The sequence below is a fragment of the Ambystoma mexicanum genome, chromosome 3p (assembly GCF_040938575.1).
Source record: "Ambystoma mexicanum isolate Mex_15411 chromosome 3p, UKY_AmexF1_1, whole genome shotgun sequence".
NCBI lineage: Eukaryota > Metazoa > Chordata > Amphibia > Caudata > Ambystomatidae > Ambystoma > Ambystoma mexicanum.
The window spans coordinates 432,683,718-432,711,423 of record NC_090925.1 but is presented as its reverse complement, the minus strand read 5'-3'; the positions used below and the strand labels follow the sequence as shown (position 1 = coordinate 432,711,423).

The window sequence follows — 27,706 nt, the reverse complement described above, 5'->3', positions numbered from 1 at the left end:
AAGACAATACACAGGGGGAGACAAACCGGGAAGGCTGTTTGCATGGCTATACAAAAACGAGAGACCGAGATAAGCAATTAGAGAGATAATGGGGGAGGAGGGCCAGGTCTGGATCACCCAAGAGAGCGTGAATGAGGGATTCCTTAGATTCTACAAACACCTCTGCGAAGACACAGGAGAGACGACGGAGCAGGAGATGCTAGAAGACATAGGACTACCTAAGTTGAGTGAGGAAGATGGGGAGAACCTGGATGCCCCAATCACAATGGAGGAATTCGAGGCAGTGGTAACACATCTGCCCACAAGCAAAGCCCCTGGGATAGACTGGCTCCCCAGCGAGTTTTATAAAACGTATAGACAGGAGGTGCTCCCCCTCCATTACTGGCAATGTTAAACACGGCCTTTGAGAAAGGGAGGCTGCCGGAATCCCTGAGAGGCGGTAATTATCCCACTCCTTAAACCCAATAGACCAAACACAGACTGTGGGTCGTACAGACCACTATCCATGCTAAATACTCACGACCGTGCTGGCGAATAGACTTAAGCGGGTAATAAAACAACTCATACACCCTGATCAAACTGGATACGTCCCAGGTAGACGCATATCAGATAACCACAGGAGACTCCACCATATCATAGAACAGGTAGAGGGCGACCCCGGCGAAAAAGCAGTAGTCTCGCTGGACGCAGTGAAAGCCTTCGACCCTGTAAGATGGCCTTGGACGATGGCGGCCTTGAAAGAATACAGGATGGGTCCAGGGGATTTGCGGTGGGTGAAAATGGTGTACAGCTCCCCAAAAGCTAGGGTCAAAACGGGAGCGATAATCTCAGATAAATGGCAATTTAGCAGAGGTACGAGACAGGGCTGTCCATGGTCCCCGATGCTGTACATCCTAGCTTTAGACCACTAGCGATCTGCCTGAGACTGCAATACGAAGAAATTGGGGTCCACACTAGAGGGGGGGGGACCGCACTTAATATCATTGTATGCGGATGATATGCTGTTATACCTGCGGTACCCAGAGGAAAACTTGCAATACATCCTGGAAGTGATGGAGCGCTACGCGACCCTTTCAGGCATTGCAGTGAACCCCAAAAAATCGTGCATGTTCCCCCTGGTGAGGTACAGAGGAGTCCCACAAGAGAACTTACCTATCTCGCAGATAGCCTGGCAGACCAGAACATTCAGATACCTAGGGATCAACATATATCACACGGTTGAAGACGAGCACATATATAACACGGGAAGGGCAGTAGAAGGTATCAAGAACAGCATGGGGTTCTGGGTGAAGCTCCCCCTAGCCATGGTGGGGAGGGCCGCCTTGCTCAAGGTGGTGGTCCTGCCCAGGTTACTACACTTTTTCGCAAATATCCCACACAGTTTGCCCAAGCGCTTATTTAGTAAACTCCAGAGCCCATGTAGAGGTTTCCTATGGCACAACTCCAGAAACAGAGTGGCCCTATGGAAATTACAGAATACACATGACAGAGGGGGTATAAACCTGCTGAACTTTGAGATATACCACCTGGCAGTTACAATATGTTGCTAGATGGCTGTCGGAAGACGAGACTGCAGATTCCAGACTGCTGAGGGGGGAATGTGACCCTTACTTTCTAAGAGAACTGATATGGCTACCCAAAACAGAGCTGCAGGATCGATCGAGATTGCTGGAACTGGGCTGGAATACATGACGCATAGCGTGCCGTACTGTGGGAAACCCGACCCCATGCTCCCCGCAGGTGCCATTGGTGGTGCTATGCGGGGCGGATGAGCAACTGAGGAAAGGGATCCGCAAACGCTGAGAGCCGGTAGGCCTGGTGACCCTGGAAGATATATGGCAAGAGGGGAAGGCACTTGACTTCCAGACGATAATGGAAGAAACTGGGATACACACGGGGCAATACATCACACATACTAGAATAGTTAAATGGGTGAAGGAAAGGTGGTCTGAAATAATACTAGCAGAACAACCAGATACTGCCATAGAAATGATGTATGATATTTCAGAGGGAGGGTAAGAAATATATCGGATTTACAAACTGGTGATGTCCAGAGTGGGCAATGAGCTGCACCAATTGAGACGGGATTGGGAGGAGGAAGTGGGAGAACCTATGCAAGACGGGCAATGGGAAAGAGCCCAGAGATATCATAACAAGGTGTCTAGGAATGCAAGGCTGCAGCAGATTCAGCTGTATGTCACCCATAGGGTGTACATGACTCCCTGTAAGATCGCCAGATTTCGGAGCACAGAAGCACAAAAATGCCCCAAGGTTGGGGAGTTGGACACAATCCATATGTTTTTGGCGTACCCGGAGGTGGATAGATTCTAGGAGGAAATCAAGCTACGATTGTCTGAAAAGGGAATCAAGCTAGATGTGGAGTCCGTGTGGGCATGCATGATGGGGGGGGGTGGGTGATTCAGCAGACCTCTCAACCTGAAACACGCATGCAAACTCAAGGACCTGGCATACATTCTGGCCAAAAGGAGAATAGCCATGAGCTGGAAAGCAGCCCATGGACCCAGACTGGCGTTATGGTGGTGCGATCTCCTGAAATGGGCAGACGCTGAGACAGCAGCATGGAATGAGGCAGCCAATAGAGGGGAGGATAAGGAAGTGGGACCTCTGACAGCATGGAGACAAATGGTAGCCACATTGTCGGGACCCTCCCAGGCCGATACCAGTGAATGTGATATGTCTGAAAACGGGGAAGGGGACTAACCCCAAGAGAAGGGAAGTCCGAAGGACAGAGATGGAAGCTCTAGTTGTGGGGGGTTGGAGGGAGGAAAAAGGTAATAAATAACACACAAATGTATGCTAAAATGTTTGGGGCCGAAAATGTCGAGTGTGATGGATTTAATTTGTTTGTTGTAAAAACCAATAAAAATTCTTTTAAAAAAAATGTCTCCATCATCCTTCCCTCTAAACAATACATGCTCTTGAAAGCACACCACACCCTTGACATCCTTCAGCAGAGCATGCATCACCCTCTGGAAAAAGGAGGCCACAGACAAAGACCAAAGGGCGTTCTCTTAAATCTAAAGGATCCTTCATGGGTCACAAAGGTGGTATAATCCTTGGATTCTGGATTCAGCTTAACTTGGTGATAAACTGAGGCTACTTAGCCCCTGCAGCTAAACTTACAAACTCACTGATATTGGGGAGGGGAAATGTATCAACCAACACAGCCTTATTGAGACCTCTGAGGTCCACAAACAGTTGCGCTTGACCATTGCCCTTTCAAACCACAACCACTAGTGAAACACACCCAGAGGCGTCTACCACCTCAATTACACCATCCTTTATCAACTTATTTGTATTTTCTTGTTCATTTTCAGAAGCGCACTAAACCCATGGGCCTCAAGGTGCTGGTTTCATGCCAAACAGTTTGTGGTGGACGACTGAGTCGTCAGTCGTGGGGCAGTCTCTAGGTAAATAGCCTCGTTTTCATGTGTTTTCTTAAGGACAAATATGACTGTATGGAGGTCAGGGTGAGCAGGATGGAGTTCTAGAGTCGGCGGCAATGACTGGGAAACTGGCCCTACCGTTCCTGGCGCATCTAAATCTAGAAGTGATGAGCCGGTAAGCGTAGGCAGATCGTGCTGGTGTGGAATAGGCTTTTTTGAATTATTAAGGTAAGGCTGGGCAGAGTTGTTGAGGTATCTGTGGGTGATGGAGAGAGTTTTGAAGGTGATGTGTTCATGAATAGGAAGCAAGTGAGCGTTTCTTCTGGCAGCGGATGTGCTCTCTGAATTGGCAAAGTAAAAGGTGCTGCCACACCTAAAGCACCTTTTTAACTGTGGCTGATCTTCCTTAGGATTGGTTCCTTAGGAGTAAATTTTTCTGCAGATCAGCAGCCTTCTTCATTGTGGTCTTCGTTTGATATTTGTGGTCTGACTCTGCACACACTTTGTCTGAACTAGGTCCGCCTTTCTTTGCCAATTCCTTGACACGTGCCATCATATGTTCCATTTTCTTGGAAAGGTCAAGCACTTCATCCAAACTTAGATCTCCCTTTTCCATATTTCCTCTCCGATTTTATTTTCCCGCACCTTCAGCATAAAATGACAGGGTTCGAAATTGAGGGGCGCTCAGAGCTATTTAGCTCCTGGCTGTCTCCTTGAAGAGCAGCTTGACACCAACAGGTACCAGGAGCTACTTTTGGCTCCCCAGTCCAACTAATGCTGAACAAACACCCCTAAGTGAATTTAACGCTGTGCTTTTGAGTCAATCTATACATTACACATCTATTTGACATTTAAAACATATGGAGTCATAAATAATGGACCAAATGATAGTTTGCATCGTATGTGGAAGTTAGATTTGCGGAACGCTGTATACCAACGCCTAGTTCCCCAGTTTTAGCTACTGGTCACTGGTTAAAGCTGGATACCAAGGAGCTGCTTTTTAGTGCCTGCTTATCCGATCTTAATTTTGATCCATGACTGCTCTCGTAGCTGTTCATTGTAAGTCACCCCAAAGTTGCATTTATTAGCCAATTCACGTAATCCTGTAATAGTCTTCAATGGACACTCCTGCTCCTTGTTCACGCATGTCAAAATAGTATCTTTCCAATACATTACTAGATTTGTTTCTCTAAGTGAATGTCTAAGTGAATGTCCAACTTGTGTAAAATAACTTCATATCGATTTAAGTTCTCCCCAATGGCTTGACCTTTGTCATCCCTACCAACACACTCCCAGGCTTTTCAAGATTCTCCACCCTTCGAAACCCCTACTGTGCATCAGAAGTGCACGCTTCCTATCTACACTAAATGACGGTCCGTGGATGGCAAGGACTTAATCTCAAAAATCTTCTTTCCAAGTTTCCCTCTGGGATTTGGCAGGAATTTAGGTAAATGTGCCATTATTTTGGAAGATTATTGTCCATTTCGCTCCTTCCGAGCTGCTTCACCCTTCCAGCCAATGCCATCTCCTCTACACCGCAACAAGTCTTTGCAGCCCTGCCGCCGGTGCAGCAGGAGTCTCTCATGTGGCCCTGTGACGTGAGGATGTTATTTGGGCAGGATGATCCTTTGGAGATCCCAGCATGATCCCGTTGCCACTATTATAAGGTGGACAAGGACACGGGTAGGATATAGACTTCTTTATTTGGATTTCTTTGAAGTGGCAGTGCATGGGTAAACGGGGGGGAGGGGCAGTCTTCTTCATCTCCCTGCTCCTTCCTCCAACTGACTGTGGGATGTTCTAACCCACTTCTGCTCTGCTATGCTGCAGCACTGTTATGATGGTTCAGAAATAGCAAAATGGCTGCAAAACCCTTGTGCGTGCCAAAATCTCTGAAAATTGTGCTTTGCAAAGCACAAAAAGATGGCTGCCCAATCTGCCACGCATGTTATCAGTGGTGTAACAGAGATCTCACTCCTGAAATATGTCATTGGTCTCCACAACAAGTGAAAATGGAGTACAGAAGGAAGAAGCGGTGCTCTGCTAAATGAAACTCCAAAATCTTGCTTTAAATCCTTTTTTCTTTGTTGCTGAAACTGCAGAATGCTGGTAAAAAACATCCTCAAATATCCAAAATTCTTGCCGGGTGCTACAATTCACTTAGTTTAAGAAATCATTGTGAAACTTGCAAGGTCCTGAAAAGCTGAAAGCATAAAGGGATTTCCAAAGCAAAAGTGGCCTGTCTGTGAATGTAAAAGAATCTCTGTGCAGCAGAGGTCTGCTGGATGACAGCTGTCAGGAGCCTGCCTGAATAAACTTTAAACATGTATACACTGAAATCAAATGTTTGCAATCTAAAAGGCCTGTTACTAAGAGTAACCTATGTTATTATTGTTTGATCCCATGATTTAAAATCTTGAATGAGAATTCTAGCTGCTATTTTGAAATCACAAGTTTGTTTTAAGCGAAGGGAAAATTCAACAGAAATAACAATTAAAATAAGCTTGGCTAAAGCTACCAAACTAGAATAACGGGTTTCCTCACAGAGGGAAACCCACGCCACCCTTCTGCCAGCCTTTCCCTCCAGCAGGAAATCACACCAAAGCGATAATTATAGGGTTTGGAAAGAACCTGATCTACAGAGCCATAGGGAAGAATGAACAGCTGCTGCTAAGGAAATGCTAGGTGTGAGGACAGTCGTAAATGGCCTCTGCCAAGAGCAAACGGGGAGGAGACTGCTTCTGGACTGCAGGGAGACAAAAAGAGGTGGAGCTAAACAACCATTTGTTGCTTAACAAGAACAAAGAATACTTTTTAAAAGACTTATAAGTTGCCAGTTTAAAATTATGAAAAATGTAAAAACAGAGTTGTGAATCTAAATTTTGGCTGCACATTTCAAGAGGCTGAAAAATCGTGTGAAATGTTCTGTAAAGAAATGGCAGAAAATGTGATTTTACACAAAGTATTTATGCTAGAAGTATGAAACTTTATACACTTATGCCCATGTTAAACGCACACACTTGTAGAAACGTGCTTACAAAGGGGACATTGTGTTCCTAGTGAAAACGGCAAAATTCTTTGAAAAGCCGAGACAAGATCCCACAGCTCTGGGGTTTTGAGGAGTAGATGCCATATAAAATATGTAATCTGTATATGTGATTGTTATAGAGGTTGCACATGTGTAAATATGTATTGTGCCAAAAGTAGATTTTGTGTTTAAGGGGCCAGGGGTGGATTTTCAGCCTCATAAAATCACACCATAAAGGTGACACTGTTTCTCTCCTCCTATCAAGTCAGAGAGGAGACTCTGACCCAATCACCTGTCAAAGAGGCGAGCTTGGGCCAAACCAGCCCACCCATCCCATTGCATAGCTGAACCATTTTCAGCTAGGCCGCAAATTCCAGAACAAGAACCCCACAAACCTAATGGGAAGCATCAAAATACAGCCGGGTTGCGCTGTACTGCTTGCCTGCTGAAATAATTATCATCAGAACCAAGAAGGACGACCCAATCCAGTCCAGTCCTGTGCCGTTCTGTGACCAGAGCACCTTGCAGATTGCAGATCCAATCTTATGTGCCCAGCTGTCTGTCCTAGAATCAGATCCCATTCCCTGACCAGAATCCTGACGGTTCCGTTTAAAAACATATCTAGTGAGTATCTATAGAAAGAACTGTGTCACTAGCATATGTACTGTCCATTGTCAATGCCTATCTTAAACCCATAGACTAATGATTGTTCCACAGTCGGATGCGCTGTCATATTACTTTCAACATGGTCATGACCAGTAATGTACTGATCCTATTTTGACAAACAACATGAAATTAATTAAAATATTTCTTTAATTCAATTCAAGGTCAAGTTCAAATATCTGCAAAATCTGCAGAGTCAAATGCCAACACGTGTTTCGACCTCACAGGTCTTTCTCAAGGCAAAGCTCTGCTCCAAATAATAATCAACATTCCATTGTGTATATAGAATACCGAACAGTCCCCAATAATTCAAATATGTATAACCCCCAATTCAGATTAGGGTCAAATGATACAGGGAAAACATCAAACATTACCAAAAATTATATATATATATTAATATAAACATATACATTACCCAACCAGGTTGAAATATTATTGAATATAGCGACGCGTAATCAGCAACACATATAAAGAAAACAAATGTGATAAAGACATAGATCAGAATTGCCATTGACAATTGAAAATTCATTGATTACATATCATATAATAACAAAATCACCTAATATCCATGTGTGCCACCGTTTGGAGCCCAGTGTTACCAGCCACATGTGTCATGTAACCACAGCCGTTGCGCCAAACACATGCAAATACCTTAACTGGATGCATATAGGTCCCCATCATCCCTTAACCAATGTGTAAGCTGGGTCCTTGCCTTTACAATAATCACACTATGACACCAAGTATTAATTCATAAATTACCCATTGGTAAATCTTGGTAGTTTAAATATCCTTTTGAGTCACTTCAGTGATGTGTCAAAGAGTTTGAATCAATGTCCTGAATGGCGAGAAAAGGATAATAACAAATAATAAAACTAACTGACACTATGTATACAAAGCTCTTAAACGAGTTCAACCACAAAGTTACCTGCATCGTTAATTTGTGGAAGCGAATCCAATGTATCCTTTCATACTTCTAAATGACCTGCCATGTATTTACATTTCCTGATAAAGAAAACCATATATATTTATCAGAGTAAAGATACTGTGTCCCATGTATCTGCCTATTAACTCATATTAATTAGTATCCAAACTTACATGTTGGTTTGATGTTCCTTAATCCATCTCGTGCAAGTTACATGTAAACACGACCGTTCCCGCGTTCTGCATTAAGAAACCTCGAACGAGGTTCGAAAAGTGGACCTAGCGTTTACCATTGATCACGTGCCGTGATCATGTGATTAGAGTCAGTCATGTTACTAATACACGATAAACGTAAAGAATCGTGAAAACTTGTATCTATGTTGACTTGGAGCTATTCGAACGAGGTTAGAAAAGTGAACCTCACGTTTAACATTAATCACGTGCCTTGATCATATGATTGTTATCAATTATATTCATGGTTCACGATACAAATGAAATTGGTATCTAAACCAACTAAAGTTATTTGATACCCACAATATATATGTGTGGGTAACTTAAACAAAATCGATTTAGCATTCCTGGCATGAAAAAATATATATATAAGAAAAGAATAAATCGCGCTTCATGCGCATTTCACTGGTCTCGTGACACGGTATCCGTATGACTCTATTCACGTGACGCACTGTCCATGTGACCTGAGTCTATCGTATTTTGAGCTCAAATGTTTAAATGAGACCTGATAATAATAAAAATACTTGAGACCTGGTGTCCCATAAATACTAATTAGAATAACAGCACATGCAAAATTGAATGATTCTTATTATAAATAGGATGCGTTTTTACGCGATCACAACACAATTGGGAAAAGGAAAAAATTAATAAATAAATAAATGAATAAAAGAAAATTTTATAATAATAATTTTATCTGTCAATTAACTGCCAACTTAGCACGCATGGTCCGCCTTACAATCTATTGCTCCCTAATTGTAACATGTAAATCTGCATAAAGTGTCCAAATTTCAAATCCAATTTAATATTGCTTATTCTTATTACAAGTGCTGGTGTGGTTGGCTCCCGGTCGCGGCCCTGGCACTGGACCGATCCACTAGGCTCCAGCGGGTAACACCCAAAGGATACAAATACATTAGGATTTGGTTCAGACATTAGACCTCCCATTTACAAAAATACATGTAGTTCCGTGTCACTATTCAGACCTAAAGTGGTACATCGGAGTTTGCAGATAGTACGTGCTTCCAATTGACGTAACAGTCCCAGACGGTCCCCTCCTCTGGGATGGATATTGGCTTGTATTAAACCAATAAATTTAATATCATTAACATGGTCCATTTGGTGATGTTCTTGCCAATGTGTTGAGAGCGGTAATTTGGAATCAACTTTAGTTAAACTGGCAAAATGCTCTCTGATCCTAATGCGTAATTCCCTTATTGTGGAACCAACATACACTTTACCACAAACACAAAGAATCGCATATACTAAATATTTAGTCTTACAGTTCATGAAATCTCGTATTTGCACTGTTAAACCATGATGACATGAAAAGGTATCAGATTGAATAACATATTTACAGAAATTACATGTACCACATTTGAAGAAACCATTTGGCTTCGAGGGAAGCCATGTTAGGGGATTTGTTGCAGAAGTCTGCGTGGTTAAATAAGAGGGACACAAATATCCCTTAAGAGTTCGATTTCGTGTAAAAATAACATTTGGCTTATCCGTAATGTATGGTAATAGGTCAGAATCAAGTTGGAGTAAATGCCAATGCTTTGCTAACAGCTTATATAACATCTTAGAGTTTTGCACATATTTTGTTATAATTCTTACATCTGAAAACTCGGTGGGTTTGATCTTGTCATGGTCAATCAACATGTCCTCTCTTGGAATGCTGCTAACCCTTTCAATGCCCCTTTGAATGCAAGAATTCTTGTAGCCTCTTCTTTTAAACCTTTGCAGTATCCGTTCTACTTCAACCATAAAGTCTGCTGTATCACTACAATTGCGACGAGCCCGATAAAATTCCCCAAAGGGTATGTTTTCTATGACCGATCTTTTGTGACAGCTTGTAGCATGCAAGACTGAATTCACCGCTGTCGGTTTTCTAAATGTATGTGTATGTATTTGACAATTTGAAATACTGATAACAAGATCCAAAAATTCTATTTTGTCTGAACTCACATGTCCAACAAATTCAATGCCAAAAGTGTTATTATTTAGATATTTTGTGAATTGTTGAAACTGTTCAATGGAACCGTTCCAAATCAGTAATACATCGTCAATATATCTTTTCCATACAATGATGTACTCCCTAAACTGATGTGAATTGAAGATGTAATGATATTCAAAATTCCCCATAAAGAGGTTCGCTAAAGAAGGTGCATACTTAGCTCCCATACTATCTTAAACCCATCCTATCTTGTATTCAGAAGCTGTATTGTTAGGAGTACTTTTGAATTGTCTAAACTCTCTATCCATCCCTCTGATCTTCCTCCTGTCCTAGTATTGCTAAAACTATCTTTGTGCTGATCTTTTCTCATCTGAAGAAGGCGAGACCTCTGTAGGTAGTCATTCTGATCAAGTGGCTGTGTTCCTGTGTGGTATTCGTTTTGTTCAGAATCATCCTCTAGTATGAGAAATCCTTTTGTCATTTTAAAAGTGCATTCCTGTTTTCCATTCTTGTGCCTATCTCGAAATGACCTCCACTAAAATGTCCATAACTCCCTCCATTTTTGTGCTAGAAACAACTTCTGCTTGTAGCTAACATCCACAGCTTTAAATCGCATCTAAAACCGCATTCCAAATCTATAGGGTTCTTCCGTTATCGTGATTATCGCGCAGTGAAAAGTTCGCCGCAAATTTCATTTTTGAGAAATTCTTAAGCGTGTAAAACAGCTTTTGATTGCTCCCGATGTGAATTTTAAGATTTCAAATTGTTTCTTGGTATTAAATCATTGCTTGTGTTTGTGTGCAACTATCCAAAGCGGCACCCATAAGAATTTATAACAATTTCAGCAATTTGACCATATTTAGTGTTTTTACCCAGTCCATTCTCAGGATAACTTTAAAAGCCATACTGACAGCCTGACAGTCAATTCCGTTTTCTCTTGTGCTTGAAAGGGGAAAGTGGGATTGATATTATGTTTGAATTTTGCCATTCCTGATGCCTGCTCTCTCCTCCTACCTCTTTACATTGCTTATTTTTTGGGGGGGGGGGTTGAGGGGTCTGCAGGGGGAACCTTTAACCACAGTGCTATTTGATCTGAACACACACACACAAGTATAATTTGTGTGCTGAATTGTTTTGCTCACTATTACTCCTTGTGTATTAAAGAGATTATTCAGTGTTACATCATCCCATTGGTGATTGTGTACCCATTAAAACATAGTGTGATTTAAATTGTGAATACATAAATAAATATTTTAACTTTGTAAACCAGCCTGATTCCTGGTTCAGTGTGACCGGGGCGGTTCCAGGAGAGGGGCGTGATATGAGTGGTATATCGTTCGGAATAAAGAACTTTTAGACAAAATTAAATAAGGATTTCAGTTGTGCATTACATGCTAGGCGTTGACTTGGATGTGTACCGGAGTGAAATCACTTACAGCTTGGGGGCTCGTTGCGGGATCCTGAATTAGACATACCACTCGTGACAGTCTAACACAGCGTGCAAACTGACGGGGTACATACACCTTGTTGGGCTAGCATACTGTGCTACACTGTAAAAACACCCTTCAATAGAAATACTCAAAGGAGTTGGGCCAGTTTTGCAAAAGTAAAATAATCCTGAGATAAGTCAGAAGGAAATTAGTATTTCCGGAATGGCGACCCCAGTGGAAATCAATATGGCAAAAGAACACCTACTGCACAAATTGTTTGTCAGGGGTGAATGGGTAGAGCAGGGTGAGAATGTTTGGCTGCAGGAAATCAAACAACAAATCACTTCCATAGAATTAGATACATGGCAGCACCAGGGTACATTAAACCAGGCACTTAGTGAATTGTATATGGCCCCAAGGGTAAAAGAAGAGCAATGTAAAATTGCCAAAATAGTGGCGTACCTGTACCTCTACATTGGAGTAATACAGGAAAAATATGCTGAAAATCTAGATCTGGCAAAGAGGCAAGTACAATCCCTAGAGAAAACCCAAACTGATCTGGACTCTGCAAAGCAAAGCCTACAAAAGAGCCAAGAATCAGCGAGAGAAACCAGACAGTACCTGACAAAATTAAAGGAAGATCTGGATCTCCTGCAGCAAGAGAAGGTAGAACAGGATACCAAATTACTGACACTGCAAAAAGAGTGCCAAGAAAGGTTGGATTCTCTACTACAGAGCCAACAAAAGCTGGAACAGCAATTAAATTATAATAGAGCCTGCGCAGGGCAGATAATCGCCCTGGAAAGGCAGATTGTACGGCATGATGCGCCCCCCGGAGAACAAAGAATATGAGGGGTAGTACTTATGACAGGCCAGTTTTTAGCAAATCCCTCGCCATCAGGGAGAAAGTGTGTTTCCTGCAAGAAGGTAGTGTTTATTTTTTTTATTTTTTCATTTATTTACTACATTTATTACACGCCCAGACCCATGGGTATTATGGCGAGGTTACAGACAGCTTATAAAGTTTCTTATACAGTGTTACAGTCAAACGGAGGAAAAAATGGCATTTCGTTTGACGACTCTTATTACAGACGTAATACAAAGTTAACATACATAAGGAATGTAGGGCAATCATTTATTGTTACAGATAAACGGGTCGAAGGCACCCTAGAGCCAAAGTTAGTTGGGTCCTGGCAGTATAGCCTAGTATATCAATATTGGTTGAACAGCCAAGTTTCCAAAGCTTTTTTGAAGCCTAAGATGGTTTCCTCGTTTTCAATGCTAAGTGGTAAGGCATTCCAATGAGTAGGGGCGAGGACTCTGAAACTACTTCCTCCTGCTCTATTGTATTTGTATTGCGGTATTTCCAGGAGAGCCTGGTTATTGGATCTGAGGGTCCTGCTGGACATTTGTTTCTGAATAGTGTTGTTGAGGTAACTAGGGGCTTTATACATAAGATATTTATGTACAACACATAAAGTTTTGAATATGATTCTGGCTTTGATGGGCAGCCAGTGGTTTTCTCGCCTAATGTTGGAAATGTGTTCAGATTTCTTTATACCTAGTGCCGCTCTAAGGGCTTTAATCTGCAGTAGTTGTACCTCACTGGTATTTGTTTTAGAGGTTCCTAGTAGAAGGTCATTACAGTAATCGAGCTTGGTCAAAATCGGGGCTCTGGCCAGTGTGATAGTGGGTGTGAGGAATTGGCGGCTGAGGGCAATGAGTTTGGCAGTGTATGCTGTGGAGGATGAGAGGGCTGAAATGTGTTTGTTCATGGTGAAATTGGCATCTATATATACCCCTAGAGTTTTGACTTGCTTAAGTACTGGGTTCAGAGTACCGTCAATAGTGATATGTGAGTAGTCTGGGTGGAGGGTACTTTTTCATGTTTGGGAACCCACAATGAGGACCTCCGTCGTCTCATTGTTGAGGCAAAGGCTGTCCATTGCCATCCAGTTTTGAATGATGGCGTAAACTTAGTTGATGGTCTGGGTGTCTTGGGCGTAGTCCCCAGTGATGGGGATAAGGATCTGGGTGTCCTCTGCAAAGTTTGTGTAGATGACACCCATATCGTCTAGTGCTGAGAATAGGAGTTTATTATAGGCATTATAGAGGGTAGGGAAAAGGCATGATCCCTGGGGGACTCCCATAGGGACTGCTATGGGATCAGCAGCATTATTCCAAATGGCGACTCTGGATGTTCGTTCAGCTAAGAATTATTTAATCCAGAGTGTGGCATTGTTGGAGAAATTAATCATTTAATCCAGAGTGCGGCATTGTTGGAGAAATTAAAGTCTTTTGTTAGTGTTTCACAAAGTTTGTCATGGTCTATAAGGTCGAACGCTGCTGATAAGTCCAGCAGCAGTAGTATAGCCATTCTTCCTGAATCTCGAATAGCATCTATTTGGATTTTCAAGGCGGTGAGAGCAGTCTCAGTGCTGTGGTTGGGCCTAAACCCAGATTGTCTAGCCCCTAAGAGATTGTTATGTTCCATGTGACTTTGTATTTGGTTATATGCTATTTTATCGATAATTTTAAGAAAGAAGGGGACCGTGGTTATGGGCCGGTAATGGTTTATACTCATTCCATCGACAGCCAAAGCATCTAATGCCATACCATATATAAAAAAAAAAATAAAGAAAAAAAAAAGCATATAATGCATTTTTTTCTTTTTTTTATGGGGTGTCTCCCTCAATCCCCCTTTTTTTTAAAACCTTTAAAACCCATTTTTATTAAGCTAAACCCTTTACCATCTAAAAATATGCATTACTGTCTTTTTTTAGATGCTTTTTTTTAGATGGTTTGGTTGTCGATGCAATGACCGGATATCGCCGGTAATTAGTAGGAACTAGTGGATCTAGTGTGGGCTTTTTTTAATAATGGTGTAACCCAAGCTTCTTTGATACTGGCTGGGACCAAATTAGAAATGAAAGAAGAGTTAACAAAGTTGGTGATAATAGGGGTGGGGACACATCATTTGACTAGATGTGCTGGGAAGTTGTCCCTTCTGCAATTAGATGCTTTTAATTTGGCTATGGTATTTAGCACTACTTCTTGGGAGACTGGGGAGAAATGGAATGTAGGAGTGATACATCCTATGGGTTTAGTGTTTGAGTTAGAAATTGTATGTTTTCCATACAGTACTTTTCTTTTAATGATGATTTTATTTTGTAGGAGTTTGATTTTGGTGGCAAGGGCATCTTGAATAGTGGTGCACCCTTCTTTACTCGGTTGAACTAGGGTTGATGATTGGGATAGGATTTTCCAACTCCTTAAGGATGGAGAACAACTCTTTTGAAGCTGAGGAAGCATTGCTAACCCTAGTATTGAGCGCATCTGCTTTATGTGCAATGATGGCTGCTTTGTAGGTTTTGTTTGCAGTGTTGAAGGCGTCAGCGGCCTCGCTGCTTTATAGGTTTTGTTTGCAGTGTTGAAGGCATCAGCGGCCTCTAGGGTTTGAGTTTTGTTATAGAGATGTTTGAGCAAACGTTTCCTTCGTCTCAGTGATACTAATTCATCATTAAACCAGAAAGCGGATTATTTTATCTGTTCGTCTAGTTTTAGTGATACAAGGTGCTACAGTATCTATTGTGTTTGTAAGGCAGTTGTGGTAAATATCTGCCAGGGAGCAAGGATTTTCATTGCTAATCAACTTGTCTGTGACTGTATTTTTTAGAATAGGGTTAAGGTTTTCAGCTGAGAGTTTGCGGATATTCCTGGTTACATAGGAACCCAGCGTGATGGATTCAGGTTCATTGCAAATGATAGAGAAGTTTACACTATGGCGATCTGTCCAAAGTAGTGTATTGATGGATTCTATGGATACTGTAGTATTGAGTGGTAGTATCCAATCCAGTGTTCTCCCTTTAACATGGGTAGGCACATTCACGAGTTGTGTGAAAGACATGTCTTTCAGAGCTCTATGTAAGGCTTCTGCTTTGTGGTCTTGGGCACATTAAATCCGAGATTCAGGTCGCCAAGGATTATGCATTTTGTTTTCGGTTTGATGAGTGGCGTTAGTAATAATGGTATATCTAATTCGGGCTGTGAATTGGTATTGGGCGCTCTGTATATAGTTACTATATTAATAGAAGTTTTATGGTTAGTAGCTAGTTTGGCTAGTAAGATTTGTACCCATCTGGGTTATCAATGGGGCAAGCTCTTATTTTAAGTTGGCTTTTAGCAATAATAGCTACTCCCCCACCTACTGACTTAGTTCTGTCAGTCCTAAGGATGGTGTACTCTGGAGGAATGTGATGTCTGTTGAGAGAGAGTAAAATTCCTCAACTTTGTGTAACAATTGAGCCCCTGGATATTACATGAGAGCAGGTGAATCCCTCGAGCTTTCTATACTGGCATGTAAATCCCTGGATGTCCCCGTGAGGGACATAAGTATTGAACAGGTCTCGCAGGAATAATATTGGAATTGTGGGGGTCCCTGAATATCTTCTTGTTTGTCTCACAGGCTCTTTAGAGTTTTCCTGAGATTCTTCATCTCTGAGGATGCAGAGGTCAACTAGTCTTCTACTGCAGAAATTCATTCCTATGCTACATCAAAGCGTACCCTGTTCTTGTCTAGACGCTCCTTAATGTGATCTCCTTTGAAGGTGAGGGAGTAAATGTTAGTGTCCAGGTGTGTATACCGGCCTGCAGGAACATTTTCTTGATGTCCCCTATCTCAACTCTGCCCCCCTGCACCCCTCGTGTGCCTTAAACAGGAGTCCTTATTCTTGAGGGGCAGGGCCCAAAGCCCTAATCTTTTTACTGACGACACCTGCTCAAAAGGAGAGCTTTGCTTGGCTCTTATAGTGCTTACTTATTTTATGACGTCAGGGTTGCAGGCAAGTAGAGCGGGTGGTCTAAAGCACGAGATATTCACCAGTGACCAGCCCCACCGTTGGATCCCAATTTGCTGAAGGTGTCACATCTACACAGGGATCCTGTGTGCAGGTCAGTATCGCAGCACGCCAATCCAGCCGGTATTGTACCCTGCGGGTTGTTAGACTGAGCATCAGCTGTAGCCCCTGAGGCCACACACAGGCCATGCACCTGCGCCCTGTGTCCTCAGGTGTGCCCCCACACGAGGGCCAGCACGGTGTCACCATGATCCGTCTCTGTCTGCACTCCAAGGCCACCATGTTTAGGCCTCCGGGAAGCTGTCCTCAGCACAACTGAAATGGGGGCCAGTCCCCTCTCCCTCCAGTAGCAGCTGTGCCCGAGCTCAAGGCCCACTGGCATGGCCCGAAGTCAGCCCCAACTGTGATTGATCCAGGTGCCGGAGAGGCACCCCGGCCACACAGCGAGGGCAACCGTTAGATATGGGGCAAGGCCCGCTCGCCAAGCATCCTACTCTGCGATTTAGAGCTGCTCCTCTCCTTGAGGGAAGCCGATACCAGGAGCCGCCGGTGACTGAGGCATGGGGCGCTTCCTCGGATATGCCACCGACACTATGCACCCAGAGAAGATTTTCAAGACCCCAGGTGCCTCCAAAGCCGACAGCCGCAGGCCGATGATTCTGCCGCTCACAGGATTATTCACAGAATGACAGAGGATGCCTCTGCAGCTCAAATGCGAGCGGCCTTCTTGGCTGGGCTATTGAGCCCCCACCGACAGAAGTATTTAAAAGTTGATAATTCTTTTCAATACTGTACTCTCCTCTTTTCCCTCCCCCATATAATAAACCTTTCTGGGTACAGCAGGGCTGGTGGCAAAGGACTTAGTAGATGTGTTGGAAGGTGACGTCATTGGTAGTTTGACTGTTGGCCATGCATGCACACCGCATCCTTGAAAACTAATTGTTTCATTTTTTTCTCTGGAAAAAAAGGTGTATTACTAAGACCGACATCTCAAGATGTATAATAAATAAATTTTGGGGAACATTGTTTTAGTCTTATGCTCGACATTCATATATTTTAACCTAAACGCTTTACTTTTTAATGTTAGTACGAAGGCCCGACTATAAGGACACATCAGAAGTTTTCTGAAGGTCCCAGGGGTAAAAAAACATTTTATTCTCAGCACATCATGTAACAATACGTAGGCATACAGTGAATTCATAGGACAAACTAAAATTACAAACCCAATACGTTATTTTTGCTATTTTATACCAATGCACCACGAAAGTTGTAAAATAATGACATAAGCTAAAAATGAGAAAAGATTTATTTTGAACTGCTTGGTGTAATGACTGTGCAAACCTTGTCACTGTGATGTCATCTGCGCATGTTAGATGGTAATATATTTATTTTACATGGTCTCAATTTCCTTTTCTGTACCTTAGATTTTGTGTCCTGCGCAGCTGTGGTTGTGTGTTTTCCCTGCGGGCGATGAGGGAAGTTAAAACTGATGTTTGCCACAAGGTAAGCCATCATTTTACATGGTTTTGATTTGGATCTTTGGCTCATTTGCCCGTTCCAGTTTTTTTGACATGACTAATAAACAGAAGTTAAGGATTTCGTTTATGTCCAATTGGGATGCTGTTTTTCTTTTCTTAGCAGCGTTCCTATTCAGGTCTGCCTTTTTAGTTTACGTTTAGGCTATTGGGTGGCATAACACGGCACCAGTTTTCAACCAAAGCTATTAGCAGAGGACTGCAGGTACGAAGGCAGGTTGGTTGTTGAGAGGAAAGCACAGACTGTTGGTATTTGAAATTGTACCCACCCTATTTATCGCCCACGTCCATGATGATCCCGTTGACCATTTCCACCGAAAACATATCCGCCATGGGATCTCTTTGAGTTAGCTCTGTTACTGTAGAATTTCTCCATTCCACTTTCTCTGAGAATTCAATGTTTATTAAATGTTTTTAATTATAAAATCGATATACGGGGTTCGGTCAAGGAGTCGGACAGAAGCAGCAATGCAAGAACACCTCAGTATTAACTTATTGTGAAATGTTCATCATCACACTTCCTACTAGTGTTTATAGCTCCTGGATAAATGTGTGGTTGTTCTAGGCACGTACATTTCCAGTTCCATTGTTTTGTGCTTAATTGGGCTGTAGCACGTATAAAGTTCACTTCCTTTCCTGACTGAGGCATGGGGCGCTTCCTCGGATATGCCACCGACACTATGCACCCAGAGAAGATTTTCAAGACCCCAGGTGCCTCCAAAGCCGACACCCACAGCCGCAGGCCGATGATTCTGCCGCTCACAGGATTATTCACAGAATGACAGAGGATGCCTCTGCAGCTCAAATGCGAGCGGCCTTCTTGGCTGGGCTATTGAGCCCCCACCGACAGAAGTATTTAAAAGTTGATAATTCTTGTTGTTGAGAGGAAAGCACAGACTGTTGGTATTTGAAATTGTACCCACCCTATTTATCGCCCACGTCCATGATGATCCCGTTGACCATTTCCACCGAAAACATATCCGCCATGGGATCTCTTTGAGTTAGCTCTGTTACTGTAGAATTTCTCCATTCCACTTTCTCTGAGAATTCAATGTTTATTAAATGTTTTTAATTATAAAATCGATATACGGGGTTCGGTCAAGGAGTCGGACAGAAGCAGCAATGCAAGAACACCTCAGTATTAACTTATTGTGAAATGTTCATCATCACACTTCCTACTAGTGTTTATAGCTCCTGGATAAATGTGTGGTTGTTCTAGGCACGTACATTTCCAGTTCCATTGTTTTGTGCTTAATTGGGCTGTAGCACGTATAAAGTTCACTTCCTTTCCTGATTTTTGCAGAGTTCGAAATGTTCAGGTATGCCTTATTTTGCCAAACAACAAATCACCTAACTTCAAAGAGAGGACATACTTTGCAAGTGACAATCAGAACTACAACGGGGCCAACCCGGAGTCCTAGTTTTTCAAAAACACAGCTTTGCATTCTGGGACTTGCAGTTTAGGGGTCCTCATACATTTTCACCTACTCGAGCACTGCTGGCAAAAAAAGGACTGGTTTAAGGTGTCCCATAACGTGCCCACTTGCCAGCCATCGGCAATTTAAAAAAGCTGTTATTTTTGTTTTGTTAAAACACTAATATGAATACCTTTTTTTATACGAATTTGCCGCTGTCTATCGCGTGAGGTTTTTTTTGCTCTTGATGTTAACACAAAATAAACATTTTCCCTCGTGAACTAGAGAATACTGCTTTGTGTATGAACCTTTGTAACCTGGGTTGTTTCTTATAAATGGGGTGATCCAGCGAACAACTTTTCAAGAGGAATACGATTCGACTCCTTTTGCGTTCTTCTTGTGCGCTATTGGTCTGCCCTTCTATCTATGTCCCCAACTCTTCTGGAGTCTTTTTTTGTTGTTGCTGTGGCATGCAAATAAGTCATTTCTTCCCTCCCCTCCGCCTTTTTTCTGCTGCTGTCGCCCATCTCCGACTTCCAGTCTCCTACCTCTCCCAACTCTTGTATCCTCCCTGCTCCCTCCACCTGGCACATGTCCATTGGTATTTCACATTCAGGGTTCTTGATCGGAGAAGAAAACATTTTCTGATTGGTAAACCATGTATCCTTTCTGTATAGTTCCTTCCCCCCCATGTTAGGGTCTTGCGTCAGCAAGTATTGGATTGTGGAGGTAGTACTGCAATAAGAGAACTTGGCATGTCCCATGCTATCCTGCATTTCACTTTTTTATTACATATACTACATACTGTTACTGTTGACACTTTTCCTCTTCTGCAGTCTAAACTGGCTCTTGGGGTTCTGTGCTAATCACTGGCAAACCAGATTGTTTTGATGATTATGTGCAATTTGGTGTGTCTTTGGAATTTCTCGCTTCCTCTTCCACTGAGAATTCTCTGTTCACTTTATAAAAAAATACATTCCCTGAGCCCAGTCAAGAATTTGAGCAGGAACTTAAGAACTTTAGTGTAAACTGCTTGTGAAAGTGCCATCATCCACACTTCCTTCTTCTTGCTTTAGCCCCTGGGTTCATGTATGCACTTGGATATCATATTAAAGGTTTACTTCAAAATGAAGAATGTAGAATTTATAGACTTATGTTTTAAAAAAAAAAAGTTGCAGTTATAAATATACAGGGGCGTTTGTTTTGTCACAACACCAAAGCACATAATTTCGACTTTTCACGTGGCGAACTGGCCATCCCTATTCCATGTACGGCGTTTTTAGCCAACGGCTCATTGCATTCTGGGATTTGTAGTTATTTGTTTCTTTTTTATAAATTGTACGCTGTTATATGGTTTAGTACATGCACTGTCGAGATCTGCGTACACCCAAAGGTCACATTTCTGATTGCGTCTCATTCATACAAAAGGTTGATACAGTAAGTTTGATTGGCTTAATTAATAGTTACATGCTGAGGTGAGGTACATACAATCCCAGTCAGTAGGTAAAACAGTATATGCCTGTATCCCAAATCTTACCTTGTGCTACTTTTTTGGGTTCTATAAATGTGTGTCCAGACATCTGTGTTATGCATACAATTTTTGTCAAGCATTGGCAAACTCAACTTTGGTGGCTCTTGTATAGTTATTAGATAAGCCAGACAAGGTTAGCATATGGCCAGAGTGGCTGTGGCCAGCACAAATAGACCTGGGAGCTAGGCAGTGGTCATATTTTGAGTTGGGAAAAAATCATGCATTGCCTAATAAGAACAGAGCCTCATGCAAATGGGCAGGGTGTGGCAATCAGCCACAACAACCTAATTCAACCTTTTCCGGCAGATACCAACATATAGCCCAGAAGTACCATTATGGCAGTAGCTGACAGATTCCTATTCCATGCCACACAAAAACCCAAACTGTTGTCTTTGTCAATGCTTTTGTAATTTAATGGATCCCAAACTCAAAAGGTTTTATTTCAAAATTGGGATAGATGGATTCGAACATTGATAGTTGTGTGACCATTTGGATTTTCTTGTTATATTAGCTTTTTATGAATACTTTAAAGAATGAAAGTAGGACCTGTACTGATACTGGCCTTTTCTAAATGTATATTTCTGGACGTTGAAGTAATTCACCAAATAATGTTTGCATTGTGTGTTTTGGATTTGCGCCTTTGTCACTTAGCTGCAAAGTATGCAACTATGAAAATGTTTCATCCCTCGTCCTTCTCGGTTGCATTTATTCTTCACTCCCTACCTTTTCCATTCTTCCAACCTTCTGACAGTGCATTTTCAGGCGTCCTATTTTCATAAAAGAGTAGAACCAATCTACTCTGACCTGCTAATGTAAAAAGACCTGTGTCAATATGACACGACATTAGAAAAGTGAGATCAGCTCCAGCGAGTGTTATGTTTTGTTGATATAATCAGCTAATATAGGACATTGGAATACTTACAATTTTTGTTTTACATAGGCTTGATTAATCATGCTATTGAGGACGGTTGGGCAGAGTCATTCTCTCCATGAAGTGCCCCTTTTCTCAAAAAATATTTTCTAATATTGCCCCCAAGTTGCTCTCTTCCCCACCTTCCTCTCCCAGTTTACCCTAATCCTCTATTCTTGAAACATGACTAAGATCTGAAAGTACTGGGGAAACATTGGCATTCCTAAAGGGAATGAATAATATCGTCTCCCGGATCCCTCTCACGTTTAGGTGTACAATTCTGGTACACCCCCTATTCCCTTTTTGGTAGCTGATCGTGAAAGTAAACAAACCTCTTTTTAGAAACTATTGCATTAGATTACAGCTAGGGAGAAATGACATATGAGGAGGGATACACAGCGTAGGTGTTTGGTTATTTATCTATCCATTGTTTTACCCTGGCCATGTTGATCCCTATGGCCAGTTCCACCCACTTCCTTCCCCTCCCAGCCCAAAACCCATCCTCCTGGGATCTGTTTGAACTAGGTTTATCAAGCCTTCCCTTGATCAAACTTTGAGCTCGAAGTGCCTGCCTTAAAGCAGTCTTCTGAAAGTTAATGTCTTAATTGGAGCTGTAAAGGCGCTACTGGTGTAATAAAAAGGTATAGGGCAGGTCTGCCTTCATCCACTCCATTTATAAGCACTATGTGTGTCCTTCATTGAAGTCCTGGTAAAAAAGAAGCATTGGCACAGCAACAGTTTTGGCTTGTGTGTAAGTATTTGGCCTTTGCCAGGAACTTTTATTAGATGCCCGGGTACTCGCACCATTTTGCAGCTGCTACCATCAATGGTCAGATATTACCACTACAGCAGTATCTGGCAAATGCCTTTCCCATGCCCACACAAAAGCCAAAACTGCTGGCATTGCCAATACTTGTTTCTGTGGCATTGGACAGAAGACCCTGTTGCCAAGGAGGATTTGGGTGCCTGGTTACACTTTGGGAACCGAAGCTCTCAGCATATTAGGTGGCTATTTGCAACAGAGCTCAAGTCCCTCTTGCAGACAGAAATAGCTCCTGTTGTTCAGCTAGGCTCCTGAGGAGGAGCTCAGCAAATGGGGTCCTTTGAGGGCGGGTTGCTAGGCTTTGTGGGTGCTAATGGTTTGTTTATATTGGCTGGCTTCATTAGCTTAATTTCCTAGGCGTGGCGTTTTCTGTAGGCAATAATCGGAAACACATTACAGCAAGTGCAAAGATCTGCCTGGACACATTATGCAACCTGCGGCACTGCGTGGCGAGAGCCTTAGTCAAGTCTCACTGAACACAGAGTTGTTCAATCTGCTGCGTAATGGGACTCATCTTCTTTTGGGTGGTAATTTAAGCAGCAGGTTATTAATCAAATGTGTTTAGATTTCCACATAAAATAAACAAGGCACATAGATAGAACAAAATGGGCCTAATTGCCGAAGGCGGAAGTAGGACGATATTATTCTTGCAGAATTACCACTTTGAAATTAAAGTCGACCTAATTTACTGCTGTTAGTCGAGGTGTACCCAGAACTGCGAGTGTTAAGGAGTTTAAAAAAGCAGTTACTAGTGGTAATGCCACTAGAGTACTGTTTCTTGGCCAATGTATGTTTTGAGATACTGGCTGCGTGCTCCAGATAAGATCTATGTTTTAACTGTAAAACAGAAATGTTTTGTAATCAATATTTCTCTGCACCAAGTTATTCATGCAATTTAAATTATCATTTTTTTTAACTCTTCATACAGTGATAGATTTTCTTCCTGCGACACTACGTGTACCATTTGTCCAAACATCAATAGAGCTGTGTGGATGAAAGCAGGGGGACTTGCTCCTAGTCTATTTTTACTCCTTATTTGAATTTTTGAGAAGTATTTGCCTATTTTTGGGGAGTAAAAGTGACCCATACACTCCTTATCTGTAGGACTGTCTCCCACAGAAAGCTGCATTAGCATGTTAAACCCATATTTTGCGTAAAAGCTGCAGCTTTGCTGCATTTAGTTATTGCATTGCGATTTGCGGAATTGCACTGTAGCAGTCTCGTGAACTCTGAAAGCATGGTTTCCTTTTCAGATAATGAAGAGACATACATTTGTTCTCTTTTCTGAGCTTTTCACAAACCCGTCACTATTTGTGTATCGAAAATAAAATATTCAAATTTAAATAAAACAAAATTGATGCCTGCTGTCTGTTTGGATTAATGTATGAATTAATATTGGAGTATTTATCTCCTATGTTATTTTAGTTTCCTATATCTTTTACAAGTGTTACCGTGAATTTCTGGTGCATCAATTAATTATTTGTTTACTTTTGTTCAGATTCGCAAAAAAATACAAAGGAATAGGTTGGGCTATCTCTGAGGGTATGTGGTTAGGATGAAAGGTGAGAGTAGACTTACGTTCCTATTTATTTACTGGGATTTATACCATGCACCTCACCATTTGAGATGTAAAGTGGTCTTATACAGGGCCCTTAAGCAACGTTTTTTGGCCTTGCTGTTCTTCGCTCTGTAAGAGAAGAAGAATGAGCAGGGAGTTGTTAGTGTTATAGCGGGGAGAGTTTGCAGTGAAACCTCTAGTGTGGTTGGAAGCAGGTTGGAGTGCCGTTCTGTATATATGGGTTTTCATTTATTTATTGTACATTTGTATGGTGCATACAGCAGAAAGAGTTTCAGGTGCCACTAGACTAATGGGGGGAAGGGGAGCAGAGGAGGATATACAATCAGTGTTCCTACTATGCCTTGTGACATTCGGATCGTGCAAGTGAAATAAACAGGAAGTGCAAGGGGGGGCTAGGTAGGGGATGGGGACGGTAAGGGGAGTGGAAGGGGGGGGATGCAGGAGGTAAGGGGCTCCAGGGGCTTGGTAAGTGCTAGGGGGAGCCTGTAGGGCAAGTGCGCTGGGGGATGGGATGAGGGTCAAGTAGTGCGAGGAGGGGGTGGACCAGACTCAGTAGTGTGATCAGGGAAGGCTGGCCGAAGGCAAGTTCTGGTAAGGGGGGCTTTTAGGTGGTGCTGAGGCAGACTTATCAAGGTGGGGCTCAGCCCCTTTATGACTCTGAAGGGACTGGGAAGCCAGTCGCATCAGCAGGGCGGGGCATTAGCAAGGAAGGGGGAGAGAGGAGGAGACAAGGCAGGTCTTGAGAAGCTTCCAGAACTTAAGTAGATCCGGCTCAGATCTGAGAGGGGTGGGGAGGCCGTTCTAGAGAGAGGCTCCTGCCGAAGAAAGATCTACCCCCCACTCTCTGCTTGGAGAAACAAGAGCTAGAGGACCGAAGGACTCTAGCAGGGTGGTATTTAGGGAGAGAAAGTTGGATGTAGCGCAGTCCCAAGACCCAGAAAGCCTTGTGGGTGATGCAGAGGGTCTTGAATTTTACCCTTGCAGTAACCGGGAGCCAGTGAAGAGATTTTAGGGCTGTAGAGATGCAGTCACTGGGCTCTAGGCCATGGATAAATCTTGCAGTCCTATTCTGGATTAATTGAATCGGGCGGAGGGAGGAACGAGGCAGATTAAGGAAGAGACTGCTATAGTAGTCCAAGCTGGAGAGAACTAGAGCTCTAGAGACATTGAGTTTCTGGGGGAAGGTGAGAAAAGTGAGAATGCCTGTGAGGAGGTGAAGCTGAAAGGGAGCCTTCTTGGCAAGATTAGCAATATGAGGTGAGAAGGAGAGAGAGGAGTCAAAAGTGAATCCCTGGTTTTTTGCCTCACAAGAGGGTGAGGGGAGGGAGCCCAAGGAAGGAGGCCAGATGGGGGGGAAGAAGGGAAGATGTTGGGAATACCAATGAGGAGGATCTCGGTCTTACTGGCTTTAAGACAGAGATCATTAGCAGCACACCATGCCTGAATAGAAGTCAGACAATCAGGAATGAGAGAGGAGGGAAGCTTAAAGGAGAGCTGAGTAGTATCATCATAACACAGGAAGTGAGGAGAGAAGGTGGAGATCAGGTGGGCAAGAGGGGCAAGATAAATGTTAAAAAGCCACTGCGAGAGGATAGAGCCCTGAGGGATGCTGCAGTTGAAGAGTAAGGTAGAGGAGAGAAAAGTGCCCATTTGAACCTGGGTGGGCCGATTCGAAAGCAAAGAGGTCAGCCAAGCCAGTGTCCGGTCTGTGATGCCCAGACTATCATGCAGTCGATTTAGGAGGGTGGCGTGATTGACAGTGTCGAAGGCAAAGGACAGATCAAGGAGGATGAGAACAGAGGGAGAGTTGGAGTCGAGGTTTGCCAGCAAGTCTTCACGGGTGTTCAGGAGAGCAGTTTCTGTGCCTCTGGCTGCTCTGAAGCCAGACTGGTGATCGTAGAGATAACCAACAGATTCAGTGTGGTGGATTAGTTGGGAGATGACCAACCTCTCCAGAAGTTTGCCAAAGAAGGGGGTAGTGGAGATAGGGTAGAAGTTAGCCAGACAGGAACGAACGGTCTGCAGACATCTTTTTTAGGTGGGGATGGCCAAGGGAGTAGTGTGTGTGAGAGGTGAAGGGAAGGAGCCAGTGGCAAACGAGTGATTGCAGAACTCGTCCAAAGAGGGAGCGAGGGCAGCAACATTGTCCTAGATAGTTCTAGAGGAGCAGCGAAGCACCTATTTGGAGGAGACTTTCATAGACCAGAAAGTCTTGATGATCTCATCCGGTGCTTTTGGTGAGGAGGAGGAGAATAGGAGGGATGGAGAGAGAGGGGACATGGGGGGGGGGGGGGGCCCTAAGTGCAGGTGGAGGAGGGAGGGGAGTAGAGGAGAGTGAGGCCAGGATCAGTTTTTCTTTTGTGAAGTGGGAGGCCAAAGCTGTGCAGAGAGGCTTGAGAAGGAAGAGGGAGAAGTATAGACTGCAGTAGGATTGGCAAGTTCATTGAAGATTTTGAAAAGTTCAGCCGTGTTGTTGGTGGCCACAGAGATACAGGCTTGGATATGGGCCTGCTTCTTGGAGCGAATGGAGTGTCGGTGGTGCCTTTGGAGCAGGCGACATACCAGGTTGTCAGAGGATGTATGTGAAGCCAACCACTTACGTACCGCCACTCCGCACTTTTCAGCGAGGCGAGGTCAGAATCGTACCAGCTGTTGCACTTAGAGACAGGCTTCATGCAGATCCTCATGGCAGGGACAAGGATGTCAAGGGTGTTGGAGATGGAGAGGTGAAAGTTAGCAAGGACTGAGTCAGAGTGAGAGTTAATAGCAGGGGTAGGAGGTGATAAAGGCAAAGGCAGCTACTGACGCTCACTTCATCGGTTGGATGACGGAGAAGGCTGGCATTGCGGACAGAGGCTTCGCCGGGGAGCCCAAGAGCTCCAGAGGAGAGAATAATCAGACCAGGAGAGAGGTGGAGAGAGAGGCAGAGAGAGAGAGAGGTGGAGAGAAAGAGAGAGAGAGCGAGGTGGAGAGAAAGAGAGAGAGAGAAGTGGAGAGAAAGAGAGAGAGAGAGGTGGAGAGAGAGAGAGGTGGAGAGAGAGAAGTAGAGAGAGAGGCGCTGAGATGAGCACGTCTAGAGTGTGCCCGACTGAGTGAGTGGAACCAGAGAGAAGAATGGTGAGAGAGAAAGTGTCACGGAGGTTGCAGAAGGGTAAGGCTGCATCAGGAGAGTCCAGATGGATATTGAAATCTCAGAGGAGGAGAAGCTTAGAGGTAGAAGTCAGGAGAGAAGAGGCGAGGTCGGCCCACTCCGATAAGTGGGAGACTGGCAGCTGGCTACCAGTGGAAAACAGTTCAACAAGTTCAATGAGGATTAGGGTAGAAGAGATGCAAAGCCTGTAGACAAGACATTCAAAGGAGGAGGAGGAGGAGGATTGGATGGGTATGATGGAGGCAGGGATCCATTTAGGAGAGACAAGGGCC

The 27,706-nt window shown here is 43.2% G+C and overlaps 1 protein-coding gene across 1 annotated transcript in view; it reads left to right on the top strand.

The window, feature by feature from the left end:
• RTF2 (replication termination factor 2) overlaps nucleotides 1–27,706 on the top strand; it is a 766,115-nt gene that overhangs the window by 233,451 nt on the left and 504,958 nt on the right. Inside the window, exon 5 of the mRNA XM_069651115.1 lies at nucleotides 17,915–17,993. Within this exon, the coding sequence (XP_069507216.1) occupies nucleotides 17,915–17,993 (79 nt within the window). The remainder of the gene's footprint in view (nucleotides 1–17,914; nucleotides 17,994–27,706) is intronic.